At 43.9% G+C, this 25,499-nt stretch overlaps 1 protein-coding gene across 1 annotated transcript in view; it reads right to left on the bottom strand.

Annotated features, from left to right (window-relative positions):
* Positions 1-23,780, bottom strand: part of LOC137890550 (endonuclease V-like) — a 50,015-nt gene extending 26,235 nt beyond the window's left edge. Inside the window, 8 exon segments of the mRNA XM_068734679.1 lie at positions 12,169-12,297; positions 12,481-12,549; positions 16,026-16,138; positions 17,497-17,536; positions 19,763-19,897; positions 22,426-22,467; positions 22,469-22,598; positions 23,658-23,780. Of these exon segments, the coding sequence (XP_068590780.1) occupies positions 12,169-12,297; positions 12,481-12,549; positions 16,026-16,138; positions 17,497-17,536; positions 19,763-19,897; positions 22,426-22,467; positions 22,469-22,598; positions 23,658-23,701 (702 nt within the window). The 5' untranslated portion in view covers positions 23,702-23,780.
* Between the last annotated feature and the right edge of the window lie 1,719 nt (positions 23,781-25,499).

Here is a 25,499-nt window from a genome sequence, read left to right as displayed (position 1 = left end):
CCCCCCCCAGTCTAATATATGTAACAAACTCTTTATTGCTCACATCTTGTCAACGGCAGTGGCTTCACATTACAGCTTTACTCGTTCCATTCTTACCTTTCACAATAAAAGCCCTAGAATTATACACTGCAACACTGCTTTAAGAGAGGACACTCAAATTCAGTCGGAGCATTTCACTAAGAGGCGACTCAACAACATTGTTTACAGTGCTGCTCATACTTATCTCTGCGAGGATTTCAACTGTTAAAATCAGCAGTGTGAAATGTGAAGGTGGAGAGACGTGAACATAACGCAAATAAGAGTCTCTCCAGTCCCAGTTGGATATTAAAATGTATGAAAACACTATGGTACAATTATTCACTGCTGATGTTTTTGTGAGGTACTTAACTTAAGGCACGTATCAAATCGGAGACATATTTTTATTGAAGTGAAAAACTTTTCAACCACCAGCAGCAGTTTAAAGATGCAGTTAACCTGCAACTTATAGTGCCTTGAGCATATACTGTAGCCAAAGGCTTTTTTTTTTGTATACTGGTGCATTCTGTCATTCAATATGAAGCAAAAAAATATAAAAAAGGGGCCGGTATTAATTTATACATTTTATTTGACATGTTTTACATCTATCTTTTAACATCTTGGGACCATGTTGGAAATGAGTATTCTCGTTTGATAGATTGATGAATAATCCAATTCAAATATCTGAGCAGGAAAGGAGACGCTCTGCTGCCGTTAATCGTCGTACTAGAATCTAGGAAAATAAAAGACCCAGTTAGAAAATATTGCCCAATTAGAGCCGTCTTTTTTCCCCCCAACAGCATCAAACCGAAGTTAGACACACCATTGATCAATGCTTTGATTTGGTGAAGCTGTTTGAATTCATAAACCTGGTCTCCACTAATTAAAGTGCTCTTCACAGTCAGCTGATATCGTTATGCCACTTAGAGGTGAACTGTTGGCAAGTACCACACCGGCCGGTAGTTGCTTCTTCAAAAGGCCTGTTTGAGGGTTCACACTTGATTTTAAGGTTCGGGTTAGAATTAGGTTTAGGTTACGGTAAAAGTGTTTAAGCATTAAGTTGGTTTGTTACACAAAAGCCGTCACTGGAACATGTTTGGAAAAGGGCGGGCACATACCAAAAAAAAAATGTGGCAGGTGATTGGATGAACCATCTGCCAGTCAACCAAACTCTTTGCTCCTCTTTGAGTCCAGTTCTGATATAACTGATGCCGTTGCAGCAACAACAAAACCAACGAACAGTCGTCTGGCACACACCTAAACCCCGCCGTAGCTGCAACTAGCTCCTCAGAGGATGCCGATTGGCCGGTGCTCTGGCTTACTGGAAACAAACGCATTACTTGAAGCCTGACAAGATGCCTTCTTGTTTGAAACTCACTGCCCCTTAGGATTCTCACGAGAATCCAGCCGCTGTGCAAGGATGTCAATGGATGTCCTCACTAAGACAGAACTACAGGTTTGTGTGTGTACCTCTCATGATGAATGTGTGTGTTATAGAAGAGAAACTCTTCGCTGCCTGGAAATGTTAAATCACACTCATGTTTGTTCAGACTTCTACACACAAAGTGCCTGTGGAGATCAGAATGAGTGTAGCAGACAGAACCTGCAGTGGCTAACGAGCTAACCTGTTTTCTGTCCCTGCACAGGCTGCTGCTCCCTGCCTTGTGGGTGATAATACTCTGTACATAAGTACTCTACTGAGAGCCAGATCCAGGTAGAAGCTAAAGCTGGAGAAATTTCAGGAGCCCCAAAGCAGAACAGCAGCTTTAACAGCGCTTATTTACATAGTGCCATAAAGAAAAATTATGCTTGGTGCCCCCAGAGCTGCTTGAGCTGGGCTTGCATGCAGAGACACACACAAACATATCAGGTCCCAACAAGAGCAACACCGGGCCGTCCGCCTCATCTGCCGTTCCCTGCTCGAGGGACACAATGTCGGAGACAATCCTTCGAGCTGCCTCAGCAGAACCCCACTGTGTTCTTTGTCACGTTAGTATTCATGATCACTGGATCAGCTTTTAGACATGCCACCTCTTTGGTCTCAAGAACTATTGGATGGTTTCCCCTCATACTTCACTAAGCCATTTACATGGCTAATGTAAATATTCCAAAAATATTCCTGTTTTCATGCAGTGGTTGTAGTCACCGTGACGCCACCCATTGGTTTGTGGACTGCAAGTTTTAAAGCCCCAAATTCTGTGTTTTGGCTGTCGCCATATTGGATTTCGACTGTTGCCACCTTGGGTTTTTTCCAGAAGTGACACAAACTGAAAACACACCGAAAGAGTTAAAGCTCAAAGACCAAAAAAAACCCCACAGGAAACACCATGGTAACGACCCATCCTACCCTGCTTTACCATAATTTGAACGTCACGCTGTATTAAAGAAGACTTGAAGTCCTCACGGATACCTGGGCTTTGGGTATCGGCCAAGACCGAGAACCGATCCGATATCAGTGTTTATTTGATAAGCTGAGTGAAATTAATTCATTTGCAAGGCAACATCAGGCTTGATTTAAACATTGCTTAGATAGATATAAACGCACTGAATTGTTATTTATCAAAATACCAGATCAGCCCATTGTCAGATACCCGATGCAGCCATCCGAGTCTGTAACTTACCGATATCAGTGTCGATATCAGTGCATCCCTCTTTACCGCCTGGGGTACACACATAAGAGAGGCATCAATCTTGTCTTACAACCTTTGGCAAGAAAAGCATGATAAGCCTAGTTCCCAAATTGTTAAATTATTCCATTAAAAGCAAGAGAAAATGCCCCTGAGGCAGTCGCTAGAAAAGGAACCCAAAATTCCTAATTAGGCAGTGTGAACCTATACACACCGTGTCAATAATGCAATAAAGGAAATGTCCCACTCTGGTTTAGAGCACCATAAAGTATTGTTGTGTGTAGCAAAGGTAAAATGGAGAGGAAACTACGGTGGTAAATGTAACAGGATGTGACAGAAGCATTGCCGCAGAGCAAAAGACAACCCTTCGACTGAAGTCTGATCAGTTCAGAGCCGGTTTCCTCGTGCCATCATCCCTGGCTAGGTGGGAATGAACAGGTGAACACATGTGCACCGCTGGCTCTCAGCAGAGGCTTTTGGCATATTTATGACACACACACACACACACACATACACAGAGAGGTGTCTGAGTCCTGGCTTTGGTCCAGTGGCCTGGGGCAGATCTTTATCCTCCAGCACCCCAAAGCCCTTTAAGCCCTGCAGCTATACCAGTCTGCTCTACCCCTCCCTCCTTTCTATATCGCTCCTTACTTTACCAAATCATTTTTTTTAATTCTCCATCTCCCTGGAATCCACCTTCCATTTCTTAATCATTCTCATCATCAACTTTTTCCTCCAGAACTCTGTGCTTCACCGTCTCTCCACCCACCCCAGGGCTGCCCTTTCATCTCGCTCCAACCTTCTTCCCCGTCTCTCTGTGGAGGTCCAGAGTCCAGTGGCTGAAGCACCAGAATGTCAGACAGACATATATTAACATTTAGACAGCCTCTGGGCCCGAAGGGGAGCTCCGGTTTAAAATCAGTCACATCCTCTCTGCGCGTTAAGAAAAGTTGCACAAGCCGGCTGGTACAGCTGGCACCAGCGGAGCAGCGGTGTCAATCTTCACGGGTGTTTTACGCTGTCAGTAGTCCTACGTGACCGTTTCATGGGTGTGTAGGCTTCTGTTTCGCTCACTTTTTCCCCTTCTAACACTTGTCTGTTCTCTTACAATTCCATTAAACACATTGTGGTATGTTGCCGTCAGCATCGAGTGAATTTGACAGTCTAGCTTCTCCACGGGAAATCTAGTTTTAAAAGAACAAAACGGGGAAGTGTGCGAGTCCCATTCCAATATGTGAGCCTGAAACTACCAAATATTTTAAATATTGATTAATCTGATTTCTTTTGATGAAATGTTCAACAAAAACACAAGAAACAGTGGAAAACACCTGTCAGTTTCCCAGAGCCCAAGGTGAAATATTCAGATTGCTTGCTTTGTCCGACAGACGATCCAAGACCCAAAGATGTCCAATTTACAGAAAAGCAGTAAATCGTCACATATGACAGCCTAGAGCAAAGTCATTCAAACAAACACCTTGGGTTCAGAAATACTTCTATAAATGTTGCTCTAATATTTGGTGCCCAGGAGATGAATCCTAATGACTTTGGTGATCTTCAAACCTTTTCGATATGTGCTTCCTGCTGTTCAAAATGTCAGTATGTCCAATATTTGAGACAAATAACTGCAAAATGAATGACATTACCATCTGCCTCGGCCGTTCTAGTGCTAATTACCAAATGTTAGTCTGCCAACGCTCTATACTAAGATGGTGAACACGGCAAACATACGTGCTGCTTTTTAGTCTGACTGTCAGTTCATTATTTGTTTGTCAAAGTTGTTGATGGAGTGCCTTGGTTATTACTTTGGCCGAATGCAGTTGCATGTGCTGAGTCCAGGGTTTACCCTGAAGAAGACATACCACGTCCAAACGCTGGTAAATTATTAAATACCTTTTGCTTTTACGAGTGTGACTATTCTGTCTTTACATTTGTATCTTCATGGTCAGCAGCTCTCAAACACTGGGGTGCGTTCCCCTTCTCTCTCTCGTCCAGTGAATTGACTTTGCAAAAAAATGTAGACTACACCAATAAAGCAGCGAACTCCTTTTCAAAGACCTTAATATTGATCCAGATCACTTGTTAATTCATTCTTTTTATGATTCAGCCCAGCAGAAGACGACCAATATCAACGTTCTTATTGAATTAACTAGCGCGGTGTCCGTTCGGAACGAGCGGATTGCTTGGCTCCCGGTGTTGCCGGTTGCAGCGTTGTCGGGGGACGTGCCCGTTTGGAACCCGCGCCCGTTCAGAGCGGGGCTACTGCTTGGCCCCTCAAAAGCGCTCCTCTTCGCTACAGTTGGATCCTGGGAGCTGAAGAAAAGTTTGGTTGCAACGTTAGTATATCCGGAACGCGGCAGCAACAATGAACTGCAGTCATGAGCCTGTATAGAGGCCCGCTGCCTTAATCGACCGAGTCTGCAAATCCCTGAAGCCCCACCCCCCGCTGTGCTGTCGCTTGTTTATTCTAAGTTTATTAATATTGAATGTGTCGCATGTCCAAATCTCACCAACTTCGACGCTGCTCATCCTTTGGTTCCTAAAACGTACCAAAGTTTGATTGTTCTGAAGGTGTATAATGTAGTAGGCGTGTCCTGTAGGACTGTGCGCCCGCAGATACACCTACTTGAAATATGCTAACTGTTCGTCAGCTGATTTTCCAGCTTTATAGGGTGATGTCAGTGTTGCATTTTCAGATTCTTCTGGTTCCCCCGACTGGAAGAAGAAAAATAAAAATCGGTGAATGCAGCTTTAGAAGAAGCATTTGTTGATGCCAAATTCCCAGTGGATGTAGTGGAATTTGAAGAGGTTAACTATGTAAATGTGGTGCCGTCTTCATCTTTGCTTAATGATAACAGTATCTTATAATAACTCCCGTGACTAAACACGGCACATAGGAGAAAGCCAACGCAAGTGAACGGGGATCCATGTCACCGAAAACAAGTACTGGAAGTTTCTTCTTTCCCAAAGTTAAAGTTGAGCTGTAAAGTATTGTGGAAGGGAAGACTTGAGTACCGACAGAGAAGTGAGACATTATTATTCATTGCTGGAACAGCAGAGCAGAGACGGGGTGGAGCACAGCGATGGTGTGAAACCCCTGTAAGGACAATTCTTCGTAGTTAGAGAGTCTCAATGGTCTCAGAGTCTGCTACTTTTTTAAATCTCGTTTGTGTAAATCGCCGTTTGTGTGCGTTCTCACTGTGTGCTGTGTTTGTGGTACTGCAGAGGTGACAACAACCAAAAATACACCAGGCTCTGCAGGCCTGAATTATTCAGAGAGTGGAGACGGAGCAGCAGGGGGTGTGGGGGGGGTGGAGATGGATGGATGGATGAGAGACGGCAGCGACGGAAGAGGAAAACAGTACAGTGATGACGAAAAAGGCGGGGACAACAAGAAGGGGAGAGGAAAAAAAAGTCGAGAAAGTGGAGACTCGTCAACTGCAAGCCGCACAGCTGACACACGCAGGCTGATTGAGAGAGAGAGAGGAACATACATTTCATTCTGGCCTGCTGGGTCGCACAATGAATTCTTGCATCTGCAGCGCTAAAAACAAACACACAAATCCTTGCTTCTTACACACAAATATACCTCGGTCTTAAATATCTACAAACAAAATATAAGCCCACACATCAGCAATATCTCTCTAAAGGCATACATAAACAAACTGCATGCTTCCTCTGCCTCCTGTTTTCTCCTCTTATACTCGCACACATCTTCCTCCATCTCTTTTATTCTATGCATGCGGCCTCCCCATCGCCTTTCACTCACATTGAAATTCCATCTGTTTTTGCAATCTGGGAGTGCAGCTGTGGAGCTTTCCTGTATATTTTCCCGTTTTCCTGCCCGGGCACAGAGAGGGATGCGTGGAAACCAAAAATGCGTGGAGCCACATTTATTGCCTCTTAGTGGGGGGAAATTGTACACATCCAATACACCAAAGAGCCTTACTGTACTCTGAAGAAAGACGCTTTTTGGCGTGGGTGACCCTGCGGGGAGATCGTCTTAATGCTGTCATGAATAAACGTCAGCTACACAGACCCCCAACTAATACTTTCAGGAAAGCGTGTGCAAGACAAATAAAGACCAGCTTTAAAACTACACACTGACTTATATGAACAGTGTCCAGGTGACTGCTGTAGAGGGATCATAAATACTGACTTCCGCAAAGCGCAAAGCACTCAGACAGAGAGGAGAGGTCTGGAAATAGGCTGTTACTGTACATCTCAGGCAGCATCAGAGTCCCATTACTAGTGGATGTCTTCCCATCATCAGTGTGTGTGTGTGTGTGTGTGTGTGTGTGTGTGTGTGTGTGTGTGTGTGTGTGTGTGTGTGTGTGTGTGTGTGTGTGTGTGTGTGTGTGTGTGTGTGTGTGTGATGAGGAGAGGGGACCGGGGGAGTAATGGATTTCATTCTGGAGATGATGACTGATGGACCAAAATTTATCCCCAGACAACACATGACACAGCAAAGTGAGCAAGCCTGTTGAAGCCCATCAGTCACACAGATTGGTATGTGGTATAAGGTCCGGCGTCATCGCAGCCGTTTGAAGCCACGCTCAATAATCCATTTCAAACCTATCAATAATTTACCTTCGGGAACTGAAAAACGCACCGTGAAAGGGTTCAAGTTGTGAAAGAAAAACACGGACAAGTCCCAGACCGGACAACGTCGGGGTGGTGACCTGTCAATCACAAGGTAGCCCCGCCCTAAAGCACATCCGGTTTTATCTCCTATTTTACTGTAAATGAGACCATCACGCTGTGTTGAAGAAGACTTGAAACCATAAACTCATGTTTAGTAAATCAAAGTGAGAAGTAGGGGTCATTGGCTGCCATAGGTTAGTTGTCCAATCAGACCAAGTCAGGCTGGAGAAGCAAAGCCTCTTATGCAAATGTCAGACGACACAATATTTGTGTCGTTACAATGGGCACCGTTTCAGAACAATGTGAGGCAAAGACATGTCTAAACTACATTGTGTTCATGTTTTAACCCTTCTTGGACAAACGGTTGTTTTTTTTGTTCTCGTCTTTGACTTGTAGGAAGTTTAATACTCTTCCTCTCGATTGCAATACAACCACTCTCTTTAGTAATTTTCTACAGAGCCAGCAGATAGGCCTGCTGATTCCACGTGAGCAGGACTTGCAGAGAAACCGTGTTTGTCAGGGAACATTAGCTTAGAGACAATTAGGTTTCAGTTCTACTGAGGCCATTAGAGCTTTTAACTGGCTGCCGAAGGAAAGAAAGGAAGGAACAGGAGATGGAGGTGTGTGTGTGTGTGTGTGTGTGTGTGTGTGTGTATAAAGGGTTTCATGTGTGTACACACGTTTTTAAATTGGTGATCAGAATAAAAACTAACAAATTGCCATTATGATATTCAAGCAGGCAGTTTTTTTTTTTTTTTTTTTAAATGAATGAACATCACACTGGCCTAACATTGATAAGAACAAGAGGTAAATAAGACAAAAGGCTTTGGGTATTCATCAAAAATCATGTAATCTTACCGTTTTTATCATATGTGAACAGACCACTATATAGATAGATAGATAGATAGATAGATAGATAGATAGATAGATAGATAGATAGATAGATAGATAGATCTCCAACAACTATACATCCAAGGAATCAGAACTCAGAGTTTGAGATCATCATTGACGACAAAGGACCACTTTCCAAAATTGTATATAGGGACTACTAATTATTTTAATTTCGTCTTAGCTCAGGGTAATGTCTTAACATGTGTTTTGTCCAAAACCCAAATAAATTCAGTTTAAAATTATTTTTTAAAAAACTGAAAAATAGCAAATATTTGCATTAGAGCAGCTGAAGCCAGTGAATATTTAACAGACGGACACGTGACGTCCACACGGCGGCGATAACCTTCTACGAAAAGAGACAACGAACCCCCGACGTGTTCCTACAAGGAGCGGAGCGGCCGCTAACGCAGCTTCCTGCCTCTGACCCGGCCCGTCACTCTGTCACAGTGACTGGAGAGTGAGAGGAAAAGGAAAAAGCAGAGGATGAATGGAGGCAGGTGTCAGCTCGCCGTCTGCTTCCCATCACATGCAGCTGAAGTGTGGGCTATAGTAGGAGTGTGAGAATTTAATGGTGTGAGGGAGCATAACTGTGCCGCGAGTTAGTCTGAGCTCTGGCGCGTGTGTGTGTGTATATATATGTGTGTGTGTTTTACCAATGCACCGGGGGTACATGAGATTCTGCAGCAGTGCGTTCACACATGAGCCTTTCGCTGCAGAATCCAACCATGATGTCATCTTTTCCTTTCATCTTTCCCCTCTCTGAATCACTCAAAGCTGTGGAAGGAGGGGTTTGATTCAGTCACGATGTCAAGTGAGAGGATCGGATTAGAGAGCGGAGAAGACGGGGGAAGAGCAACAGGAGTACAGGGTTCATTTGCACTTAGTGTTTTACAAAAAAAAGACGAAAGCGGTAGATCACTTTCTCTGCGACTCATTATTACGGAGTATTAAAACTTAAAAGCAGCACTGTGCTAATCCAAAACGTACTTTGTACCTTCCACAAAATCTAATCAAATGTAACAATGCTCTGAAAGATGTAGTGCTGAAACGAGAGTCAATTCACTCAGGAGCTGATCAACAGAAATGTTAAATATGTTTATCATTAATGAAGCGTTTCGTTCAGTTTTACAGTCAGACTTTTTGATTGAACTTTGTAGTAATCTCAATAAGCATTGCCTCCTGAAAAATGTAATACTGCAATGATTGTGAATTGATTTAATAGTAAATACCTTTGCGTTAAGAACTACTGGTGAAACAAACAAACAAACAAACAAACAAAAAAAAGCTGTATTTTTCGAAAATAACTGGGTTCTTATGCAGTAACAAGCACTTTTAGAGACCTTAGTGACATTTCTTGGTTTGGATTTAATACACACAATTACCTCCGTCTGTCACATGCAGTGGGGCGACAAATTAAAATGTGAATACATTAGTGGAGAATCATAATGAATACAGATTCCATACGAGGGCTGACACCGACTGATCCATCGCATTCTGTGGCCTTTAGAGTCGACCCAACGCCGAGGAGAGTTTCAGGCTTCTACAACCGATGACAAGGAGCCTTAAAGCCGTTATGGAGGAGAGTGGTGGAGCGACGCGAGGACACTTTGTTGATCTTAACACTTTTAACCTTTAAAATTTTGTCATCCATCCGCGTATGCTACCAGTATCATCAGGTCTCCGCGCACGGCGACTCGTGCGAGTTCTACTCTCGTCAACACACTCGCGAGTTCAGTCGATGCCCTCTTCTGAGCGCTCCTTTGTCGGCGGTGAACTACGGTTAGAGGCAAAACACAACGTCTGCAGACGCTGGCAACATTTAGCTTCCGAGTCCAACTAAGTGCATGTCCATGAATATGTGTGCAGACATTCGTTTCATACATCTGCTTATTGGATATGTTAATGCACTAGCGTTCTCTTAGCTTCAATCTGCCATGACGAGGGGCTGAACGCTGCAGTTTATCTCCAGACTTCACAAAGACGACCGTTATGTAATTCAGACAGTCATCCTGTCACATTGACAGCTTTTGATTTTTTTTTTTCCCTTCCCCTCAACAAGTTGCAGCTGAGGTTTCTCTGACCTGAGGGACGTGAATCTTTGCTCTGCCCAACGAAAGAAACAGACATAAACTCAAGAGTTCAACTGCGGACATGACACCAGATCTTCATCTGTGATGTGTATTTCCTGTGATGTCAGCAGTAAAGAGAATAGAAAATATGTGTGTGTGCGGGATGGAGGGAGGGAGAGAGAGCAGGGCAAAAGTGGGAGATGGAGAAAGGGAACGTGGAAGTCAGCGAGAGAAAGGAAAACCGTCGGACGAAGAGAGAAATAAAAAGACAGAGGTGCCAGTGATTGGACAGAGGAAGGTGAGAGTGTCCCTGGTTCTCTCTGATGTCCACATTCAGTCCCTGCGGCTGCCGGAGACGCCTGCTGATCCTCCTCCTCCTCCTCCTCCCACCAGCTAAACACATCACACTTAGATGAAATAAACACACAAGCTTCCCTGGCGAAAAACTGATTCTGAGATGCGCGCGCGCGTGTGTGTGTGTGTGTGTGTGTGTGTGTGTGTGTGTGTGTGTGTGTGTGTGTGTGTGTGTGTGTGTGTGTGTGTGTGTGTGTGTGTGTGTGTGTGTGTGTGTGTGTGTGTGTGTGTGTGTGTGTGTGTGTGTGTGTGTGTGTGTTGCGGTTTTCTGTGCCGTGGAAGTGAAAGCTCACTGAACAGCAGAAGCACAGCACAGCCTAGTGGCAGCAAGACAGAGAGCCTGAGGCAGGACGGGAGATCGGTTCAACACTCCGAAATGACTTTAAATGATCAAGTGATGTCATTTGGGTCAGCATCAGTCGAGATGGTGACCCTCAATTTGAAACTCGCAGAAGATAGTTGAGGTTAGGCATCGACCTAAATGGTTGAAGTTAGGATCGGTCATCACAAGTGGGGTTTTTTTTTTGCAAATCTTTGGTGACTGTCTCGACAGGGCGCTTGGAGCTGAAGACTAAAAGGTTTGTAAAGGAAGACAATCTGTCAGTGTTGAGTTATGAAGTGAGTTCATCACACCCTCGTAGCCCGTTATAAACACACCACAACCTCTACAAAGCACTGGAGATGCATTGTGGGTAATGCAGGCATGTGTAGGTAATTGGCTGCTTGCTTAAAGTCACTGTCCTGCTGAAACATGAATCATTCCACCAGAACAATGTGTCTGTTATCATTTGGCTTAGAGATACATGCAGACCAATAATCAATCAATCAATCAATCAATCAATCAACAAGTGAAATCCTTGTGTTTACTAGCCGACATTCTCTTGAACAAAATAAGCGTATAAATGTGAAAGCATGTGAAAATGAAATATGTGACTAACAAGACGTTCTCGGTAAGTGAGCAAAGCATTATGAGAATTAGTATTTCAGAGTATCTTAATATCGTACCATCACTTCCAACCAATACTGTTAACACAGCTACCTGTTGTCAGTGAAAACATATTTTTAGGATAATAACAGCATTGGCAATATGCTGCAAGACAGAAAAACAGGATCGCCTGCCTTGGAGCTAAAAAAAAAACCTCTTCACTGTCACACTAACTTTGTAGGACCCTGACAATTAGCACCGTATTATTGTCTGAAACCGGGTTTTCCCCACATTGCTAACATCAGAACATCCCTATTTTGGCTGCATACATTTGTTTCCCTGTCATCGTGCAAGTCTCCCAGGCCCTGCTGCTGAAACACACAGCATGACGCTCAAACACCTCCCTGCTTCACAGCGGGACGCGGTTACACAAGTGATGAGCGCTGCTCGCTCGGCCTCACAGCTTCCATCTGATCACTAAATCTTTGCTCTGCCTTTTCTACAGGACTGGCTTCCAACGTAGCCGCTCTGCCACACTGTACCGATTGGTGAACTCACTGTCGACAGGCTGTGTGTGTGTGTGTGTGTGTGTGTGTGTGTGTGTGTGTGTGTGTGTGTGTGTGTGTGTGTGTGTGTGTGTGTGCACCTGTCTGATGGGCTCTGGGACCCGGTAGCGGCAGCAGGAGTGTGTGAGGCGCACAGCCGTGTCCACGCTGATCTTGTGGCCGACGGACACGTACACCGGCTTGGAGCTCTCGTCGGAGCTCCGCAACGCCTGGACACAAAAAGAAGCGGCTCTCGTAACTTGGACCACATTTCTGCCTCCCTGTCACTGTGATCGTCGCACACGTTTTGTTGAGCGGGGCGGGTGCCGTTTGAAGTCGGCAGCAACAAAAACAAACATCTTTGTTAAAAGCGTATGTTTCTGTCTTTTTGTGTGTCTGTCCTTTGCCCGCACCTTTCCAAGCACTTTGCCCGAGGCGGCTGTGAGTGGGAAGCTGTCTCCTCCTTTCCGCAGAGCAGCTATCTGCGGAGGCAAAAGACACAAAAATCAAAAGTTAAAAAAAAAAAAAGAAAAAAAGAAAAATGCACGGCAATACAAATAGCAGCAGACTGAAACAAACTATGAAGCAGGCTTCTCTGTGACTTGACTTTTATCGGCAAACTACAGCATTTTATTTGGAAGGATGGCAAAATTCTTGATTGACAAGAAATAATAAGAGTTGTATTTACGTCATATTAAAAGGTTTATTTAAGAATACATGTTCCAAACCAAAAACGTTGGCAATTCGACAAAAATATCTTCTCGTTAATGTGACTCTTGTCGTTTATATGTCAACTGTAGCGACGATCCTGAAAGACATTATATTACACATATTAACAGAAAACAGCTGGTGTGTTTCACCAAGGTGAAGCTTCAGGACACTTTCCCCTGCTCTACTTTGGACTTTGATTTTGAAGAAGGCGAGTACGGCACAGGTGCATTTTGTTTTCTCCAGACAAACACCGACTAGTATGTTCTTAGTTAAAAAGGTAAACATTTGTCCACAAAAATGCTCTATATTCTTTTTAGAAAGAAATCCTTTCTGCCGAGAGAAACATCAACGTGGAGCAAACAAGTCCAATAAAATAATTTACACTTTTAATTAACCAAATAATAGTAGTAATAATAATCGAATATTGGACGAGACCATCATCAGATAAACCTAAGCAATACTTCATATTTCGGAATAGTTGAGGAACTCAAGGTACCTGCATTTAAAAAGTTTTTTTTCCTTTCTAGAGGAATTTAAGTTTTGGTCAAACAGTTGAAAAGACCGAGCAAAGTCAGACGTGGTGATGTGGGCGGTTGCTGTTGACAGGTGTGTTGTAGGTTATGGGCCAGAGCGATGAAGGGAGCTTAGCCTCCATGATGGATGGGGTGTCTGCTCTCCTATGACTGATTACAGCCAGCAGGGAGACAGGGGAGACAGGGGGGGGGGGGGGGGGGGGGCGCAGGGCCTCCGATCCAGGCTGGGATGAGGCCAACATTGTCTGTGAGTGTGAGTGTGAGTGTGTGAGTGTGTGAGTGTGTGTGAGAGAGGTTTGGCTCTTATGAAGCAAGAGTAGGACCGGAGCCAGAATAACAGAAGTCAGAAAGAGCAAGTCATCAATAACACTAGTTTGAGTTACAGCCAGGCTATCAGTGAGTGACTGACAGACAGAGAGGGAAGGAGAACACAACATAAATGGAAAAAAAAAAAAAGACAAATTCCAACCAAAATTTTAATACATAAGGAATCCCACTGGGAAGCTACAGACCTATATACACAAAAACAATTTTTTTTAAAAATTACAGAGCTGCCCTTTAACACACGTAAAACTGATCTTCTCATCTCACTCTCAGAAAGAAACCATAGAAGTAGAATCCCAAGAGTGCTGAACTGCTGTTTCTTAAAAAGAGACGAATGAGAACAATCTGTGTTTAATAGGTCATTGTGTGTATTTGTACATCCACACAATGAGTGTTTGATCTTCACATTTATACCCTCTGTGCTCTTGCGTCTGATAAACACACACACACACACACACACACACACACACACACACACACACACACACACACACACACACACACACACACACACACACACACACACACACACACACACACACACACACACACACACACACTCTCTCGAGGCTTGAACATTTAATGACAGAAACAGAGATATTTCTCTCTGTAACCTTCGGAAACACAGTTTGTGGAAACTTCTCCTGAGATCTAATTGAGCGCGGCAGCGTATCGCTCGTCGGTGGCACGTGGCGCCGTGTGTGTGTCGATCCGGTAATAGCTAATCTTATTTCTTACCAGCTAATTTTCTGAAATTTGGTAACGTGGCTTGCGTTTCACAGTTTACTTCACAGTTAATTTCCTACTAAGCGATCAAAAAACGCCAACGTTGACCTGAGGCGTCGCGATCCAGCGCCGTGTCTGAAGCCAAATTAGACGGCGCCCCAGAGAGTTACAATTACATCACTACGGACGGGGAGGGAATTCTAAAATTTCATGCACGGCAAACTGATCCAAAGCCGATAGCTTGAGCCCAAAGATGCATCATCGTCGGAGCAACCCGATACCTATAATGAACATGTCGAAGCCACCGGGAGTAGCATCAGCAGATATGTGCGACCGCATCCTCGCCAGCGACCGCGTTCTGTAGAGACAAAGATCAGATTCTACCCTGCAGCAGAGCCAAAGCCACTAAAAGGTAATTGAGGGAGATGGACACACTCCTACGGAGGATTGAATTAGTATGTTACACTACTACATGAAGACCGCTGGGGGATATAAGCAGAGAGTCCCTTCGCCTGCTAATGGGGTTAGCGCTTGATGAGATGATTGCAAGAGCCTGCCATGCTGGTTCCCTTAGAAACTTTTTCAACAGCACTTGTCATTCACAAGTACAGGAAACGCCCGTCACTGCTCTTCTACACATCAACATCATGTACAAAGAATTTTGCATGTTGATGTTTTCCCACAGAGCAAAGACGGGTTCAAGCTCCTTCTGTGAGGAGGTCACACCATGTGGGTGTTGGTTTGCGTCAGGTTGCTGAAGATCCCATTTAAAACTCCTATGAGTGTGAAAGAGTGAGTGAGTGAGTGAGTGAGTGAGTGAGTGAGTGAGTGAGTGAGTGAGTGAGTGAGAGATCAGCTAGTCTGAATTTGTATTGAAGATGTCAGATATACAACTCTCTCCATAGTCAAAATGAACAATGTTATTGTGCCCAAGAAGCACTTTTGATATCTAGAATGAACATTATCTGAAACATTGTTTTTGACAGGAGGAATAAAATTACAGATATGTGCAACGTATAGATCCAGTCGAACTATTAAATGTTAAAAAAAAAGGCCACTCAGTCTCGTTGAGTCCATGTTTACTCTGTTGATCCTCTTACTTTAGACTTCTGCTCATATGACGGATTTAACTTTGACTTGTTTTTATTCTTTCCACAACAGGTCACTGAGGCTGCCGACTGAAACACAGCGGACATTTGCATATTAATGAAAGTTAGTGCAGTCCCACAGGTATACTTTGACCAATGGGCATTCGTTCCAGCTTGATTTGCATTCAAAAAGTCACAGGCTTCTTTGTGCATTAGCTAAAACAAGGAGGCCTTGTAATAAACACACACACACACACACACACACACACACACACACACACACACACACACACACACACACACACACACACACAAGGATTTTGTCCTTTGCTTCGTCCCTGACATCTCTTTGCATATTTTGGGAAGCGGTGAGCAACAAACAGCAGAAAAAAAAGAAAAGCAATTACACTTTGATAACTTAAATAATTCATTGACCTGTGGGCGGAGCCTCTTTTAAAGAAACAACATTCGTACACGGTCAGAATGAAAACGATATACGGAGGTGGCACGTCAGATTCTCTACATTGATGACAAAAACAAAATGAACAACCGTGTAAAGCGTGGTTCAAGTCTCACCTGTGACTGGTGCTCTTCACCCTTGTACACGCCCTGCACGTGCAGCAGGTTCTTGGCCACGCCCACACACGGCAGCCCCGACAGCACTCCGAGGTGACACGCCAGGCCGAACTCTGCAGGGTCCAAAAACGGGGACAATGTCAAATCAAAGCCTCAGAGAAACCAGAGTTACTCTTGACGCCTTTGTTTGATATTATAACAACATTTTATGGTTGTATGATGTGAGCCTAACACACAAAACTAAATACTGAAGAGCCTTTTATTAAAAGAGAGAGACGAGACAGCTCACCTTGAACTCTGAACAAGTGGTTTTAAATGAGCTCAGATGGATCTGAATCTCAATATCGGATTCACAGTCAGTATGAGGAGCTTTTAACTGGTTAGGATTCAATTCAGATTCCTCTACATGACCCAGTCTGTATTGCTGGGCCGGCTGGATGGAAGGGAGGCACAGGAGAACCAGAACTTAAGAGTGGCAGACTGTAGTGAAACAAAGAGAGTCTGATATTCTGAAACTCTACCGCTTTAATACTGGCAAAAAACACAAAATGAAAGTTCCTCTTAGTATTGCTTGACTCAAGAGAGTTAGCCTAGCTTAGCATAAAGATTGGAAGCAAGGAGAGACCATTATCCTGGTTCTGTCCAAAGTGGAAAAAAAAAACACCGGCCAAAACCTTAAAACTGGATAATAAACATACATCTTGCTTGTTGCCAACAATTAATAGTTAATTTCCTGCACATTGAGTTTGATGAACTGTTATGAAGTGTTGTTTGCAGTACGCTAGTTTCTATTTGAAGCATGCACATTTAGTGAAACTCTGTAGTCACACTTGCAAGTTGCACCCCTGAAAGCAGAGCTCTTAAATACAGGAAGTAGCCAATCAGAATGTACCAAGTGCCTGGCTCAGCATGGGGGGGATTGGGATCTTAAGTAAGTAGATTTGTTTTATTTCTTTAGAGTATATTAGTTTATTGGTGGTTTTGTTTTGGTTAATTGCTCAAATATATTTATACTGATATGCTACTTGTCCTCTTTTGTTTTGTATGTAAAGTTTAATTGGTAGTGTTTGTTTCCGTGTCTTCAAATCCCCTTTGTTTAGAATAAATGGTCTGATCAGCCAATATATATCATCCCCTTTGTGTTCAGTTAATTAGGTTCATTTTGTCAGGTCAGTTTTCAGGTCCGTTAACGTTGAGTTAGCGGAGCCGGAGTTAAACTCTCTTTAGTTGGCCTCTTTTATGGGCCCAGAACTTTGTAACTTTCATTTTTGGGTAAATAAAACCCTATTTTTGAAAAACCCACTATGAGCAGCCAAGTGGGGAAAATATCTTCATAATGCAAAAACACTCCAAAAATTCAGAATGTTCTTCCCATATGCTCACAATACATGAATGCAGCATAACACCTAAAGGGAATGCTGTGCTTTTCTTGCCAAAAAAAAAAAGATCAATATAGTGCAGCTTGACTTACCTCTGTAGTGGAAGAGACCATTCCCATCCACAAACACCACCTGTTGAGAGGGCACAACTGAACTTAATAAAGCTAGAGCTCAAAACAAAGATGTAGCTGTTTACTGTTCATGTTCCAGAGTTGAACATGAATAGGCGACGGTGTCGTAGCAGGAAAAACAGGTGTAATCAATAACGTCAATCACGTCAGCGGAGCATCGTTAATGTTATTAGATCCACCTGTGCTCTTCTGATACGACGACTTAAAATGCAGTCTGTGCCCCCCCCCCCCCCCCCCCCCCCCCCCCCCCCGCTGCTACCACTGTCTGATACAATGTCAGGAGATGAAAGCCTCTTTCACACATCGCTCCCAGCAGCTAAACACTGGGGTAACCTTCTGAGGCGCCGCCGCCAGTGACTCCCTCTATACTCACACATGCACTACATTCAGAAATGCGACAACGCTGGAACAGAAGGGGCAAAAAGGAAAAAAGTTCAGCAGAAGATTGGCGACTAGCATCACTCATGGATGCTAGTCGCCATGAAACTCAACAGAAGAAGAAGAGGCGAGGCCAGGCGTACGTGCGCTGGACATGCTGAATACTGAATTTGAATGCTTTCATTCAAATTCAAATACGTCATGAGCGGTGATGTGTTCCACGGACGTAACCCTCAAGCTCAAAGTATTTTCCGTTAAATGTTACGAGGTCTTGAGGTGCGGAAATCGGTGGTCCAGATTTCACTGAATATCGAGCCACACATGACACCCCCCCCCCCCCCCTCTTTGTTTCCGGAGCATTTCGGGGATAGACTGCATGTGTGAAAGGGACAATGGAGTGTGAGATGGCAGAGTGTCGTTACACTGAAGTTTCAAAAAGAGACAAGATGCTCACACTGACGCTCTAACTCTTCCAGCCCCGCGACGCCGATGAATTCTGGAAGCCAAAGGTGACTCTGACTTATTTCGGCTGTGAATCATAAGTCACCGGGAGGAGAAAAAAAAAACATCACTTCAAAAGGTGGCAGATAAACGGAGCAGTGACTGCATCTGTCCAGGGCTGAATGTCAGTACAAACACAACTGTGTGTGTGTGTGTGTGTGTGTGTGTGTGTGTGTGTGTGTGTGTGTGTGTGTGTGTGTGTGTGTGTTCCTGCACACCTTCCGTGCATGGTGACAAGATACAGAGTGGGAGGCGCGTGGGCTGCGACAAACAGAAGCGAGTGGGTGAGGATGAGTCGGAGGCGACTTTTGGAGAGACGGCGAGAGACGGAGGACAGAAGAGCTTTGTCACAATTCATTCAGCGCGTTTCAATGTGCAACATGAAGAAAGGGAAGGTTTGCACCATTTTAAATGAGCCGAAGAGTGTCGGTGTCTCGTTGATGGGTCAGTGACCTCACACCCGTTTTTGTAAGTCTGTGATTTCCATACACTCGTCTCTTCAGTTCACCTCAAAAAACGAATGAGAAAAAATTCCATCTGCACTATAAGACTACAGCTAGCGTGTCACAACTAATGCTGATTCTGATGTGTGAGCATGTTAGCGTGCTTTATCATTAGAGTCAAAGCACGCCTGAGCCTCGGCCCACCTGAGGCGAACAAAGCACAGCTACAGGTGAGCGAGGAGACCACTGAGCCTGACGAGCTGAAACTGTTTATTGAGGACGAACCGTCTTGATGCACGGCAGCTTTTCCCTGGTGCCACGATGTCATAGTTCAACACGCTGGGGAAATAGCTTAGCATAAATACTGGAGGAACGGGGAAACGGCTAACCTGCACACATGTTTCTGTTTGTGTTCAGGGTTAAACCACTGATGTACAAAGTGTTAACTATTGAGCTTTAGAGGTTTTCTTATGAATATCTTTGAACATTGGACAGAGTTAGGCTAGATCCCTTTGGCGCCAGTCTTAATGCTAAGCTAGGCTAACCACTTCTGTGCTCAAAGACAATAATAGTATGGTATTGACCTCATCATCTCACTCAGAAAGAAAGCTTTCCTGCTTTGAACTAGACACATGTTAAACCAAAGCACATGTGTAACGAGCTGGTGTGGCAGCAGACCCAAATAAAGTCTTTTACAAATATACCGAGGGCCTGAAGTCATTGTGAGGTACTCCTCTAGCACCTCCATGAAGCAAATCCGAAGCATGCTCTTTCACTTAAGGCAAAATGTCCGAACTACAGCTATAACAATACACTGACTGTGTATGAGACCTCATACAACCCTACGTCTAAAGATCCAAACCACCCCTTAATCATCTAAGAGCCACATTTGTGCAGAAGCTGACCTGAGGCAGAAGTTTGGGCTGGTTCCTCTCCAGCCGCTGCAGAGCTTCCAGGAGGAAGGGGGTTTCCCTGAAGGCCAGGAAGCCAGCTATGTAAGGGGCCGTCAGGGTCACCATCTGACTGTCTTCATAGAGCACCTGGGAGAAGATGAAAAGATTAATATATCCCCTCCTACCACACCCATAATAAGTGTCAATGCAGTGTAATACCAGCACTGGGTTTGGCTGCATCTGTTGGCCTGAATGGAGCTCAGGATATGACGCCGTCGGGGGGTCACGCTTTGGACAAATGCATCCGCCCCGGTGTGTATTTACGGGTGAGTCCACAGATGCACAAACAAGCTGTGTAAGATCATCGCTAGCCATCCCCCATCTGGCACAAAATGAAACATCTGTTCCTTCTTTGTTGATTTAAGGCTGCGAACATGTTCTGAGCATCAGACAGAGTTATTCGATTGAAGTAGCCTGCTGTGTTCAGAAGTGGACACCGTTACGAATGACTGGTTACACGGCTTTCAAAGCGATACGATCTGAGAAGATACGACAGCGAACATATAACACCGTGTGTCGCGTTACCAGTTTTACTTTGTGTTCACAAAATGGCCTCAGGTGACAGTGTTAGAGTAAACAGAAGGCAAGCAGGGAACACACTCCCGAGTACCGGGTAGCGTTTTCTGAACATTTCATTAGCCTCGTTGGGTCCACTTACCAACAACGCACGGTGACAAATGTCATTAATTACAATGGGTTACATAATGAGAAGGGGGCCAGCAGACCCGTGTTAGTGCACAGATGAATGCCGGGGAGGAGGAATGCTTTGTGAAAGGCTTTCAGAAGAGGAGGATAATGAAATGAAAATTAGAACCGCCAAGGTCACTTCAACAACAGCTCGCCTAACCAGGCCGGACCTTGAGCTGTGCTGTATACTAAACCTCGGCTCGCAGGTGTATTAATATTGATTTATTTATTTTTTTTTGCTTGGCGAGTCTGCTTTCAGACAATTTATTCGGATGAGATTAGACATCCACAAACTTTTTTTTTTGGTTAAGAATATTAAAATCCATCACAGCCATGAGAAGGAGGCGCATGTACAAAATGATTTGAAGGCTGTTTTACAAAGTGAATCATAATATTCAACGGCCCCCTTTTGAGTTTGGATGTTTGTATTAAGAAGCACTTTTCACAGGTAGTTCACAATCATGATACCGTACGGTCCGTGTGCGATTAGAGTGCGTTTGGCATTTCCTATAGCGTAGTTTAAAACCACATTCGTCTTGATTCTGTGATGTTGGTCCTCGTACGATGACCCAAAACACAGAGAAAATGACTTAAACTAATGTAAATATAGGTCACATTTGACTTATTCTCTCATTTCCCATGTGCTCTTACTGTTGTCCAGGTTTTCCAGGATACATGCGAACACTGTTTAACTTATTTCATAATTTAGCAAGGATTTTTTTTCTCCAACACTGTTAAACTTTAAACTGCTATGATCAATATTTTGACACCAACAATCGATGAAATGACAGTAATATGAAAGATGTCAATCGTAGTGAAATAACACCCAACTCTGCAGGTCCCCTCAGCTCTACGGAGATGTTCAGCGTCTTTAAGCTCCTTGTTTTGGTTTTGCAGCTTTGCAAACTTTACCGTTCGGGGTTTTGGTTCCACCGCTCTCGTCAGCCAGAAAGAAGCAGTTGTTGTTTGAGGTTAGAAAGCTCCGGTAAACCCGCTGAAAGCTCCCTGCCGAGCAGCAAACAGCACAAAGACCACGTGAGCGTCTAGCTAGCGAGCGCAGGGGAGCGCTCAGCAGATTAGGTGCTAAAAACGCTGCTGGCCATAAACGCTAAAGGTCACACAGGTTTCAATATGTGTTAAATACAAGCTATTACGAGCCAATGTGCAAATGACCCAAAAAGTACAAATATTAATTTAAAAATGGAAGTGTATTTCCTGATCTTCCTCAGCAGATGAAGTTTCAGTTTGTATGTAGTATAGTTAGCTTCTGATTCAACGGTCAAGAAACACGATTTTGAACTCTTTTTTTTTTTAACAGATCTTCCAGTTTAACTGTAATATAATCTCATGGCTACATGTGCAGGTCAAGTACCTATCAATTCATATACCGCACTATATGAAATGTAAGGTACATCTGGCCAATGCGGACATTTTCGGCCTTAAAAGGCGGGGATGTCTTTTAAGGTTACATAAAATCATGAGCCGGATGAGAGGACAGAAAGTAATAAGATGATCTGAGGTGACGGTAGAATGTTTCAAATCACATCAGCTGCTGCCAAAACTAGCCAGACAGCAGCCGTGGCAGTAATCGTGAGTCACTTGATGAAGTGCGTTCACAGTCGTCTTCCTCCTCCTGCAGTCTGCTTTCAGGAGTCAAGATAAGTGAGAAGTGATGAAAGCCTCGCGTTCCCAAAATAAAGCTAGCAAGGCTACTTTTAACGGCAAATACGATCTGATCGTTTTACACCATGACATGTTTAATAATGCCTTTCTTGTGAAAATGGGACTTTTCCTGACTTTCTTTTCCTGAAGGCATCGTGTTCCCAGCTGTCGCCACTAGAGGCCGACAAAGCTCATGGATTCCTCCGTCTGAAAAGTACTCGGCACAGCCGGGGGGGACCAGGAGAGGGGGGGGGGGGGTGTCTCACCTCCAGGTCGGGGTAGCTGAGCACCACGAGTTGGGCGCAGGACGTTGACGTCGTCCCCTTTAATAAAAGACAGGTCCACTCCGCCGACTCTCTCCAGGCCCGAGAAGTCTGGACTTCGCTGCCAGTCCTCAGTGTCCTCCTCCATCACCTGCAGTCTGAGACGAGCCTGCTCGCTGCACAGAGGACAGACTGCTGAGTCTAACGTGTTCACTCACAGCAGGACACAAGCGGGGACAATTACTCAAACTAGTCCTCGTGTAAATATCACATTTTGTGATTTGATAAATACTTTGGTTGCCGGTGTCTTAGGAAGGCAATTAATCGTTTTGTCTATAAAATGTCAGGAGAAAAAGTGAGAAACGTTCATTAGAATTTAAATAAATAGCTTGTTTTATCCAAACAACAGAATACATTAAATGTATTACATTTACTGTCATACATGACAAAGGTTTAAAGGGCCTTTCTGCTTTAAAAAAAACCTGAACGATTGATTGATTATTAAAATAACTGCAGATTAATTAAAAAGAAGAATAGGCGAATGGTTTCAGCTCTGGTGTATTCCCCTGAGGCCTCTTCTTGACCTTTATTATTGTACATTATAACAAATGTCCTGTTCAGTCAACAAACCTAATGACATTCATATTCATAACGACATAAAACAAAGAAAGCAGCAAAGCTGGAACCAGGGAATGTTTGGTACACAGAAGTTCTGCTCCTCTAGTTGGTTGTGATTGGTTTAAGACAACTCATGGCCTACTTCTCTACCCAGGGCTTTGCATACCAACACACACTGTCCTCAGCTGGACTTTTACAGCTCCAGACACACACACACACACACACACACACACACACACACACACACACACACACACACACTCCCAGATGGAGATGGCAGGCGGCATAAGGACATAATATGGAATCATGGCGTTATCTGGCCTTGTCATTAGAAACTCACAAATCAATGGCTGCTGGGGACTGACACACAAACTCCAGAGCTGCTGGCAGAAGAGTTACAACAACACAGGAACCCCGGACAAGTGCAGCAACATCTGTCAGCACCTTATGGAGCACCTTGTTTTTTTTGTTTTTTTTGTACTTCGAGTCAGCCAATGATAGCTAGTGGCTACACTAGCTGGGCGATAGGTTCCAGTGATATGAGTTGTACATGTAGGTGAGTCAGTGGAGGCTACTGTATAAAGTCCAGGTGAGTAAAGAAAGAACAGCACTCTGACCTCTCCCATTGGTTGACCACATCTTCTCCAGGAGGAGCGAACATCTGTATCAGTCTGGTGAAGAGGACACAACCAGGTGTGTGTGGGGGGAAATATGTTTAATAAGTAAAAATGAACTAATAGTAGCAAAAACGTGAGCACCAGCGCTCGTGTCGTGTCCCTGTTTTGCTTCCGCGTACTGTCGTCATTGCGAGGGCGGGGCCTGCGTCTCGCACCAGTGAGAGCTGAGCGGGTTCACCCTGACACCTAGTGCCAGAGTAGGGAATTACAACAACACGTCATTCAATGTTTGCTTATTTCGGACCCTGCAGCTCCATGCACCATCATTAAAAAAAACAATTATCCAAACAGTTACTAAGTTATTAAGTTGTTCTTGTTTTTCTCTGGTAATATTAAGCTATGTCAGTTATATTATCTGTTTAATGGACTAAAAGCAGCTCAAATTGAAGTACAGGACATCCAAAATATGACTCACTTAGATCCGGGACGAGCCTGTCACAGCTTCACATCAGCAAGTAAGGCAAAAATAATGCATGATCAGCACATAACTGGTGTGGTACCAACATGTCCCTCACTGTCATGTTAAGGAGGAGGGGACAAATTGTTTGAGGAACAAAGTGACAGAAGCAGAGACAAGTCCCTGACCACAGAAAGACAGAGAGGCAGATAAGTACTCGGTTTTAGCAAAGATAACTGATGATCGGAAAATTCATCAAAATATTAGATTCTTAAAATGAGTGCTCCATTAGACTAGCATGGCTCGTCAAAGAAGAGATATGCTGGTTAACGCTGGAAGACAGGAAGTCTGCCTGGACTGAGACAGACATGTCCACTGATGAGTAAACAATGGACAATGAGGTAGATAAGAGACGAGCAGCAGAGGATGCAGAGGCACATGTGAGCTCACACTCCATGAAAACAATTTCACAACTGTTTTAGCTGGAGTTGCCCTGGAATGTGTATGCCACATAACCTTGACATCTTGAAATATCCATACCATATTGAAACACGGTGCACCTCAGGGCTCTGTTTTTAAGCCCTCTGCTTCTTTTTTGTTTCACCTCTTGGCCAAATTATTTGGGATTATGCTGCCACACCGATGATACAGCGCCACACGTGTCTGTAACGCAGATAATCACACCAGCGTTAAGGAAACTAGAGCCGGTTTCAAAACGACTTCCTATGTCTAAATTCTTTTTTAAAAAGTGAGACCGCTGGGCCCTTTCTCCGGCTCCGCAGACATCCTTTTAATCAGATATCAGTATTACTTCAAATGTTTGACCGTCAAGGATCTCTGTGTTTCTTTTGATCCTTTTCTACGCTTTGATCTGAACCTCAGGAAGTCAACGGCACTACTTGTTTCAAGTGAGACGCCGACAGCAGAACCGACAGCAGCTGAGAGAAAAGAGACTGAATAGCAGCTGTTTGAAATACGGAGGTTTGAGGTAACAGATGATTGTTTTTGATCATTGCAGTGATGCAGCTGATTCAAAGTTAACTGAGGTTCCGGGTCAAGTATATTATTTGTTTGTGCTTTACTTAAAGAAGTCGCTGTGAAAAAAACACAATTATAAACCAACGAGTTTCCACTTTAACGAGTTAAACGTTTTTAACCAACTTCATCCTAATCATTTCAGAATTTTAACTCTAAATTTGTTAACATGTCACAAAAATATTGTATCACCTTCTTTATACTAAATGGCAGAATTATTATTTACTTTGGGAATATGTCAATGATTGACAACAATTAATCATTTTATTCTGTGCCAGGAAACCAGGGAAACCAGGAAACCAGCATTTATTTACCCCCAAAGGGTAAACATGAGAACATACTATATATAT

The sequence above is a fragment of the Cebidichthys violaceus genome, unplaced genomic scaffold, assembly GCF_023349555.1.
Source record: "Cebidichthys violaceus isolate CVI_PGR_0920_01 unplaced genomic scaffold, fCebVio1.0.p SCAF_66, whole genome shotgun sequence".
Classification (NCBI taxonomy): Eukaryota; Metazoa; Chordata; class Actinopteri; order Perciformes; family Stichaeidae; genus Cebidichthys; species Cebidichthys violaceus.
Note: the sequence above shows the minus strand (reverse complement) of the source record. Positions and strands in the feature narration are given on the sequence as shown.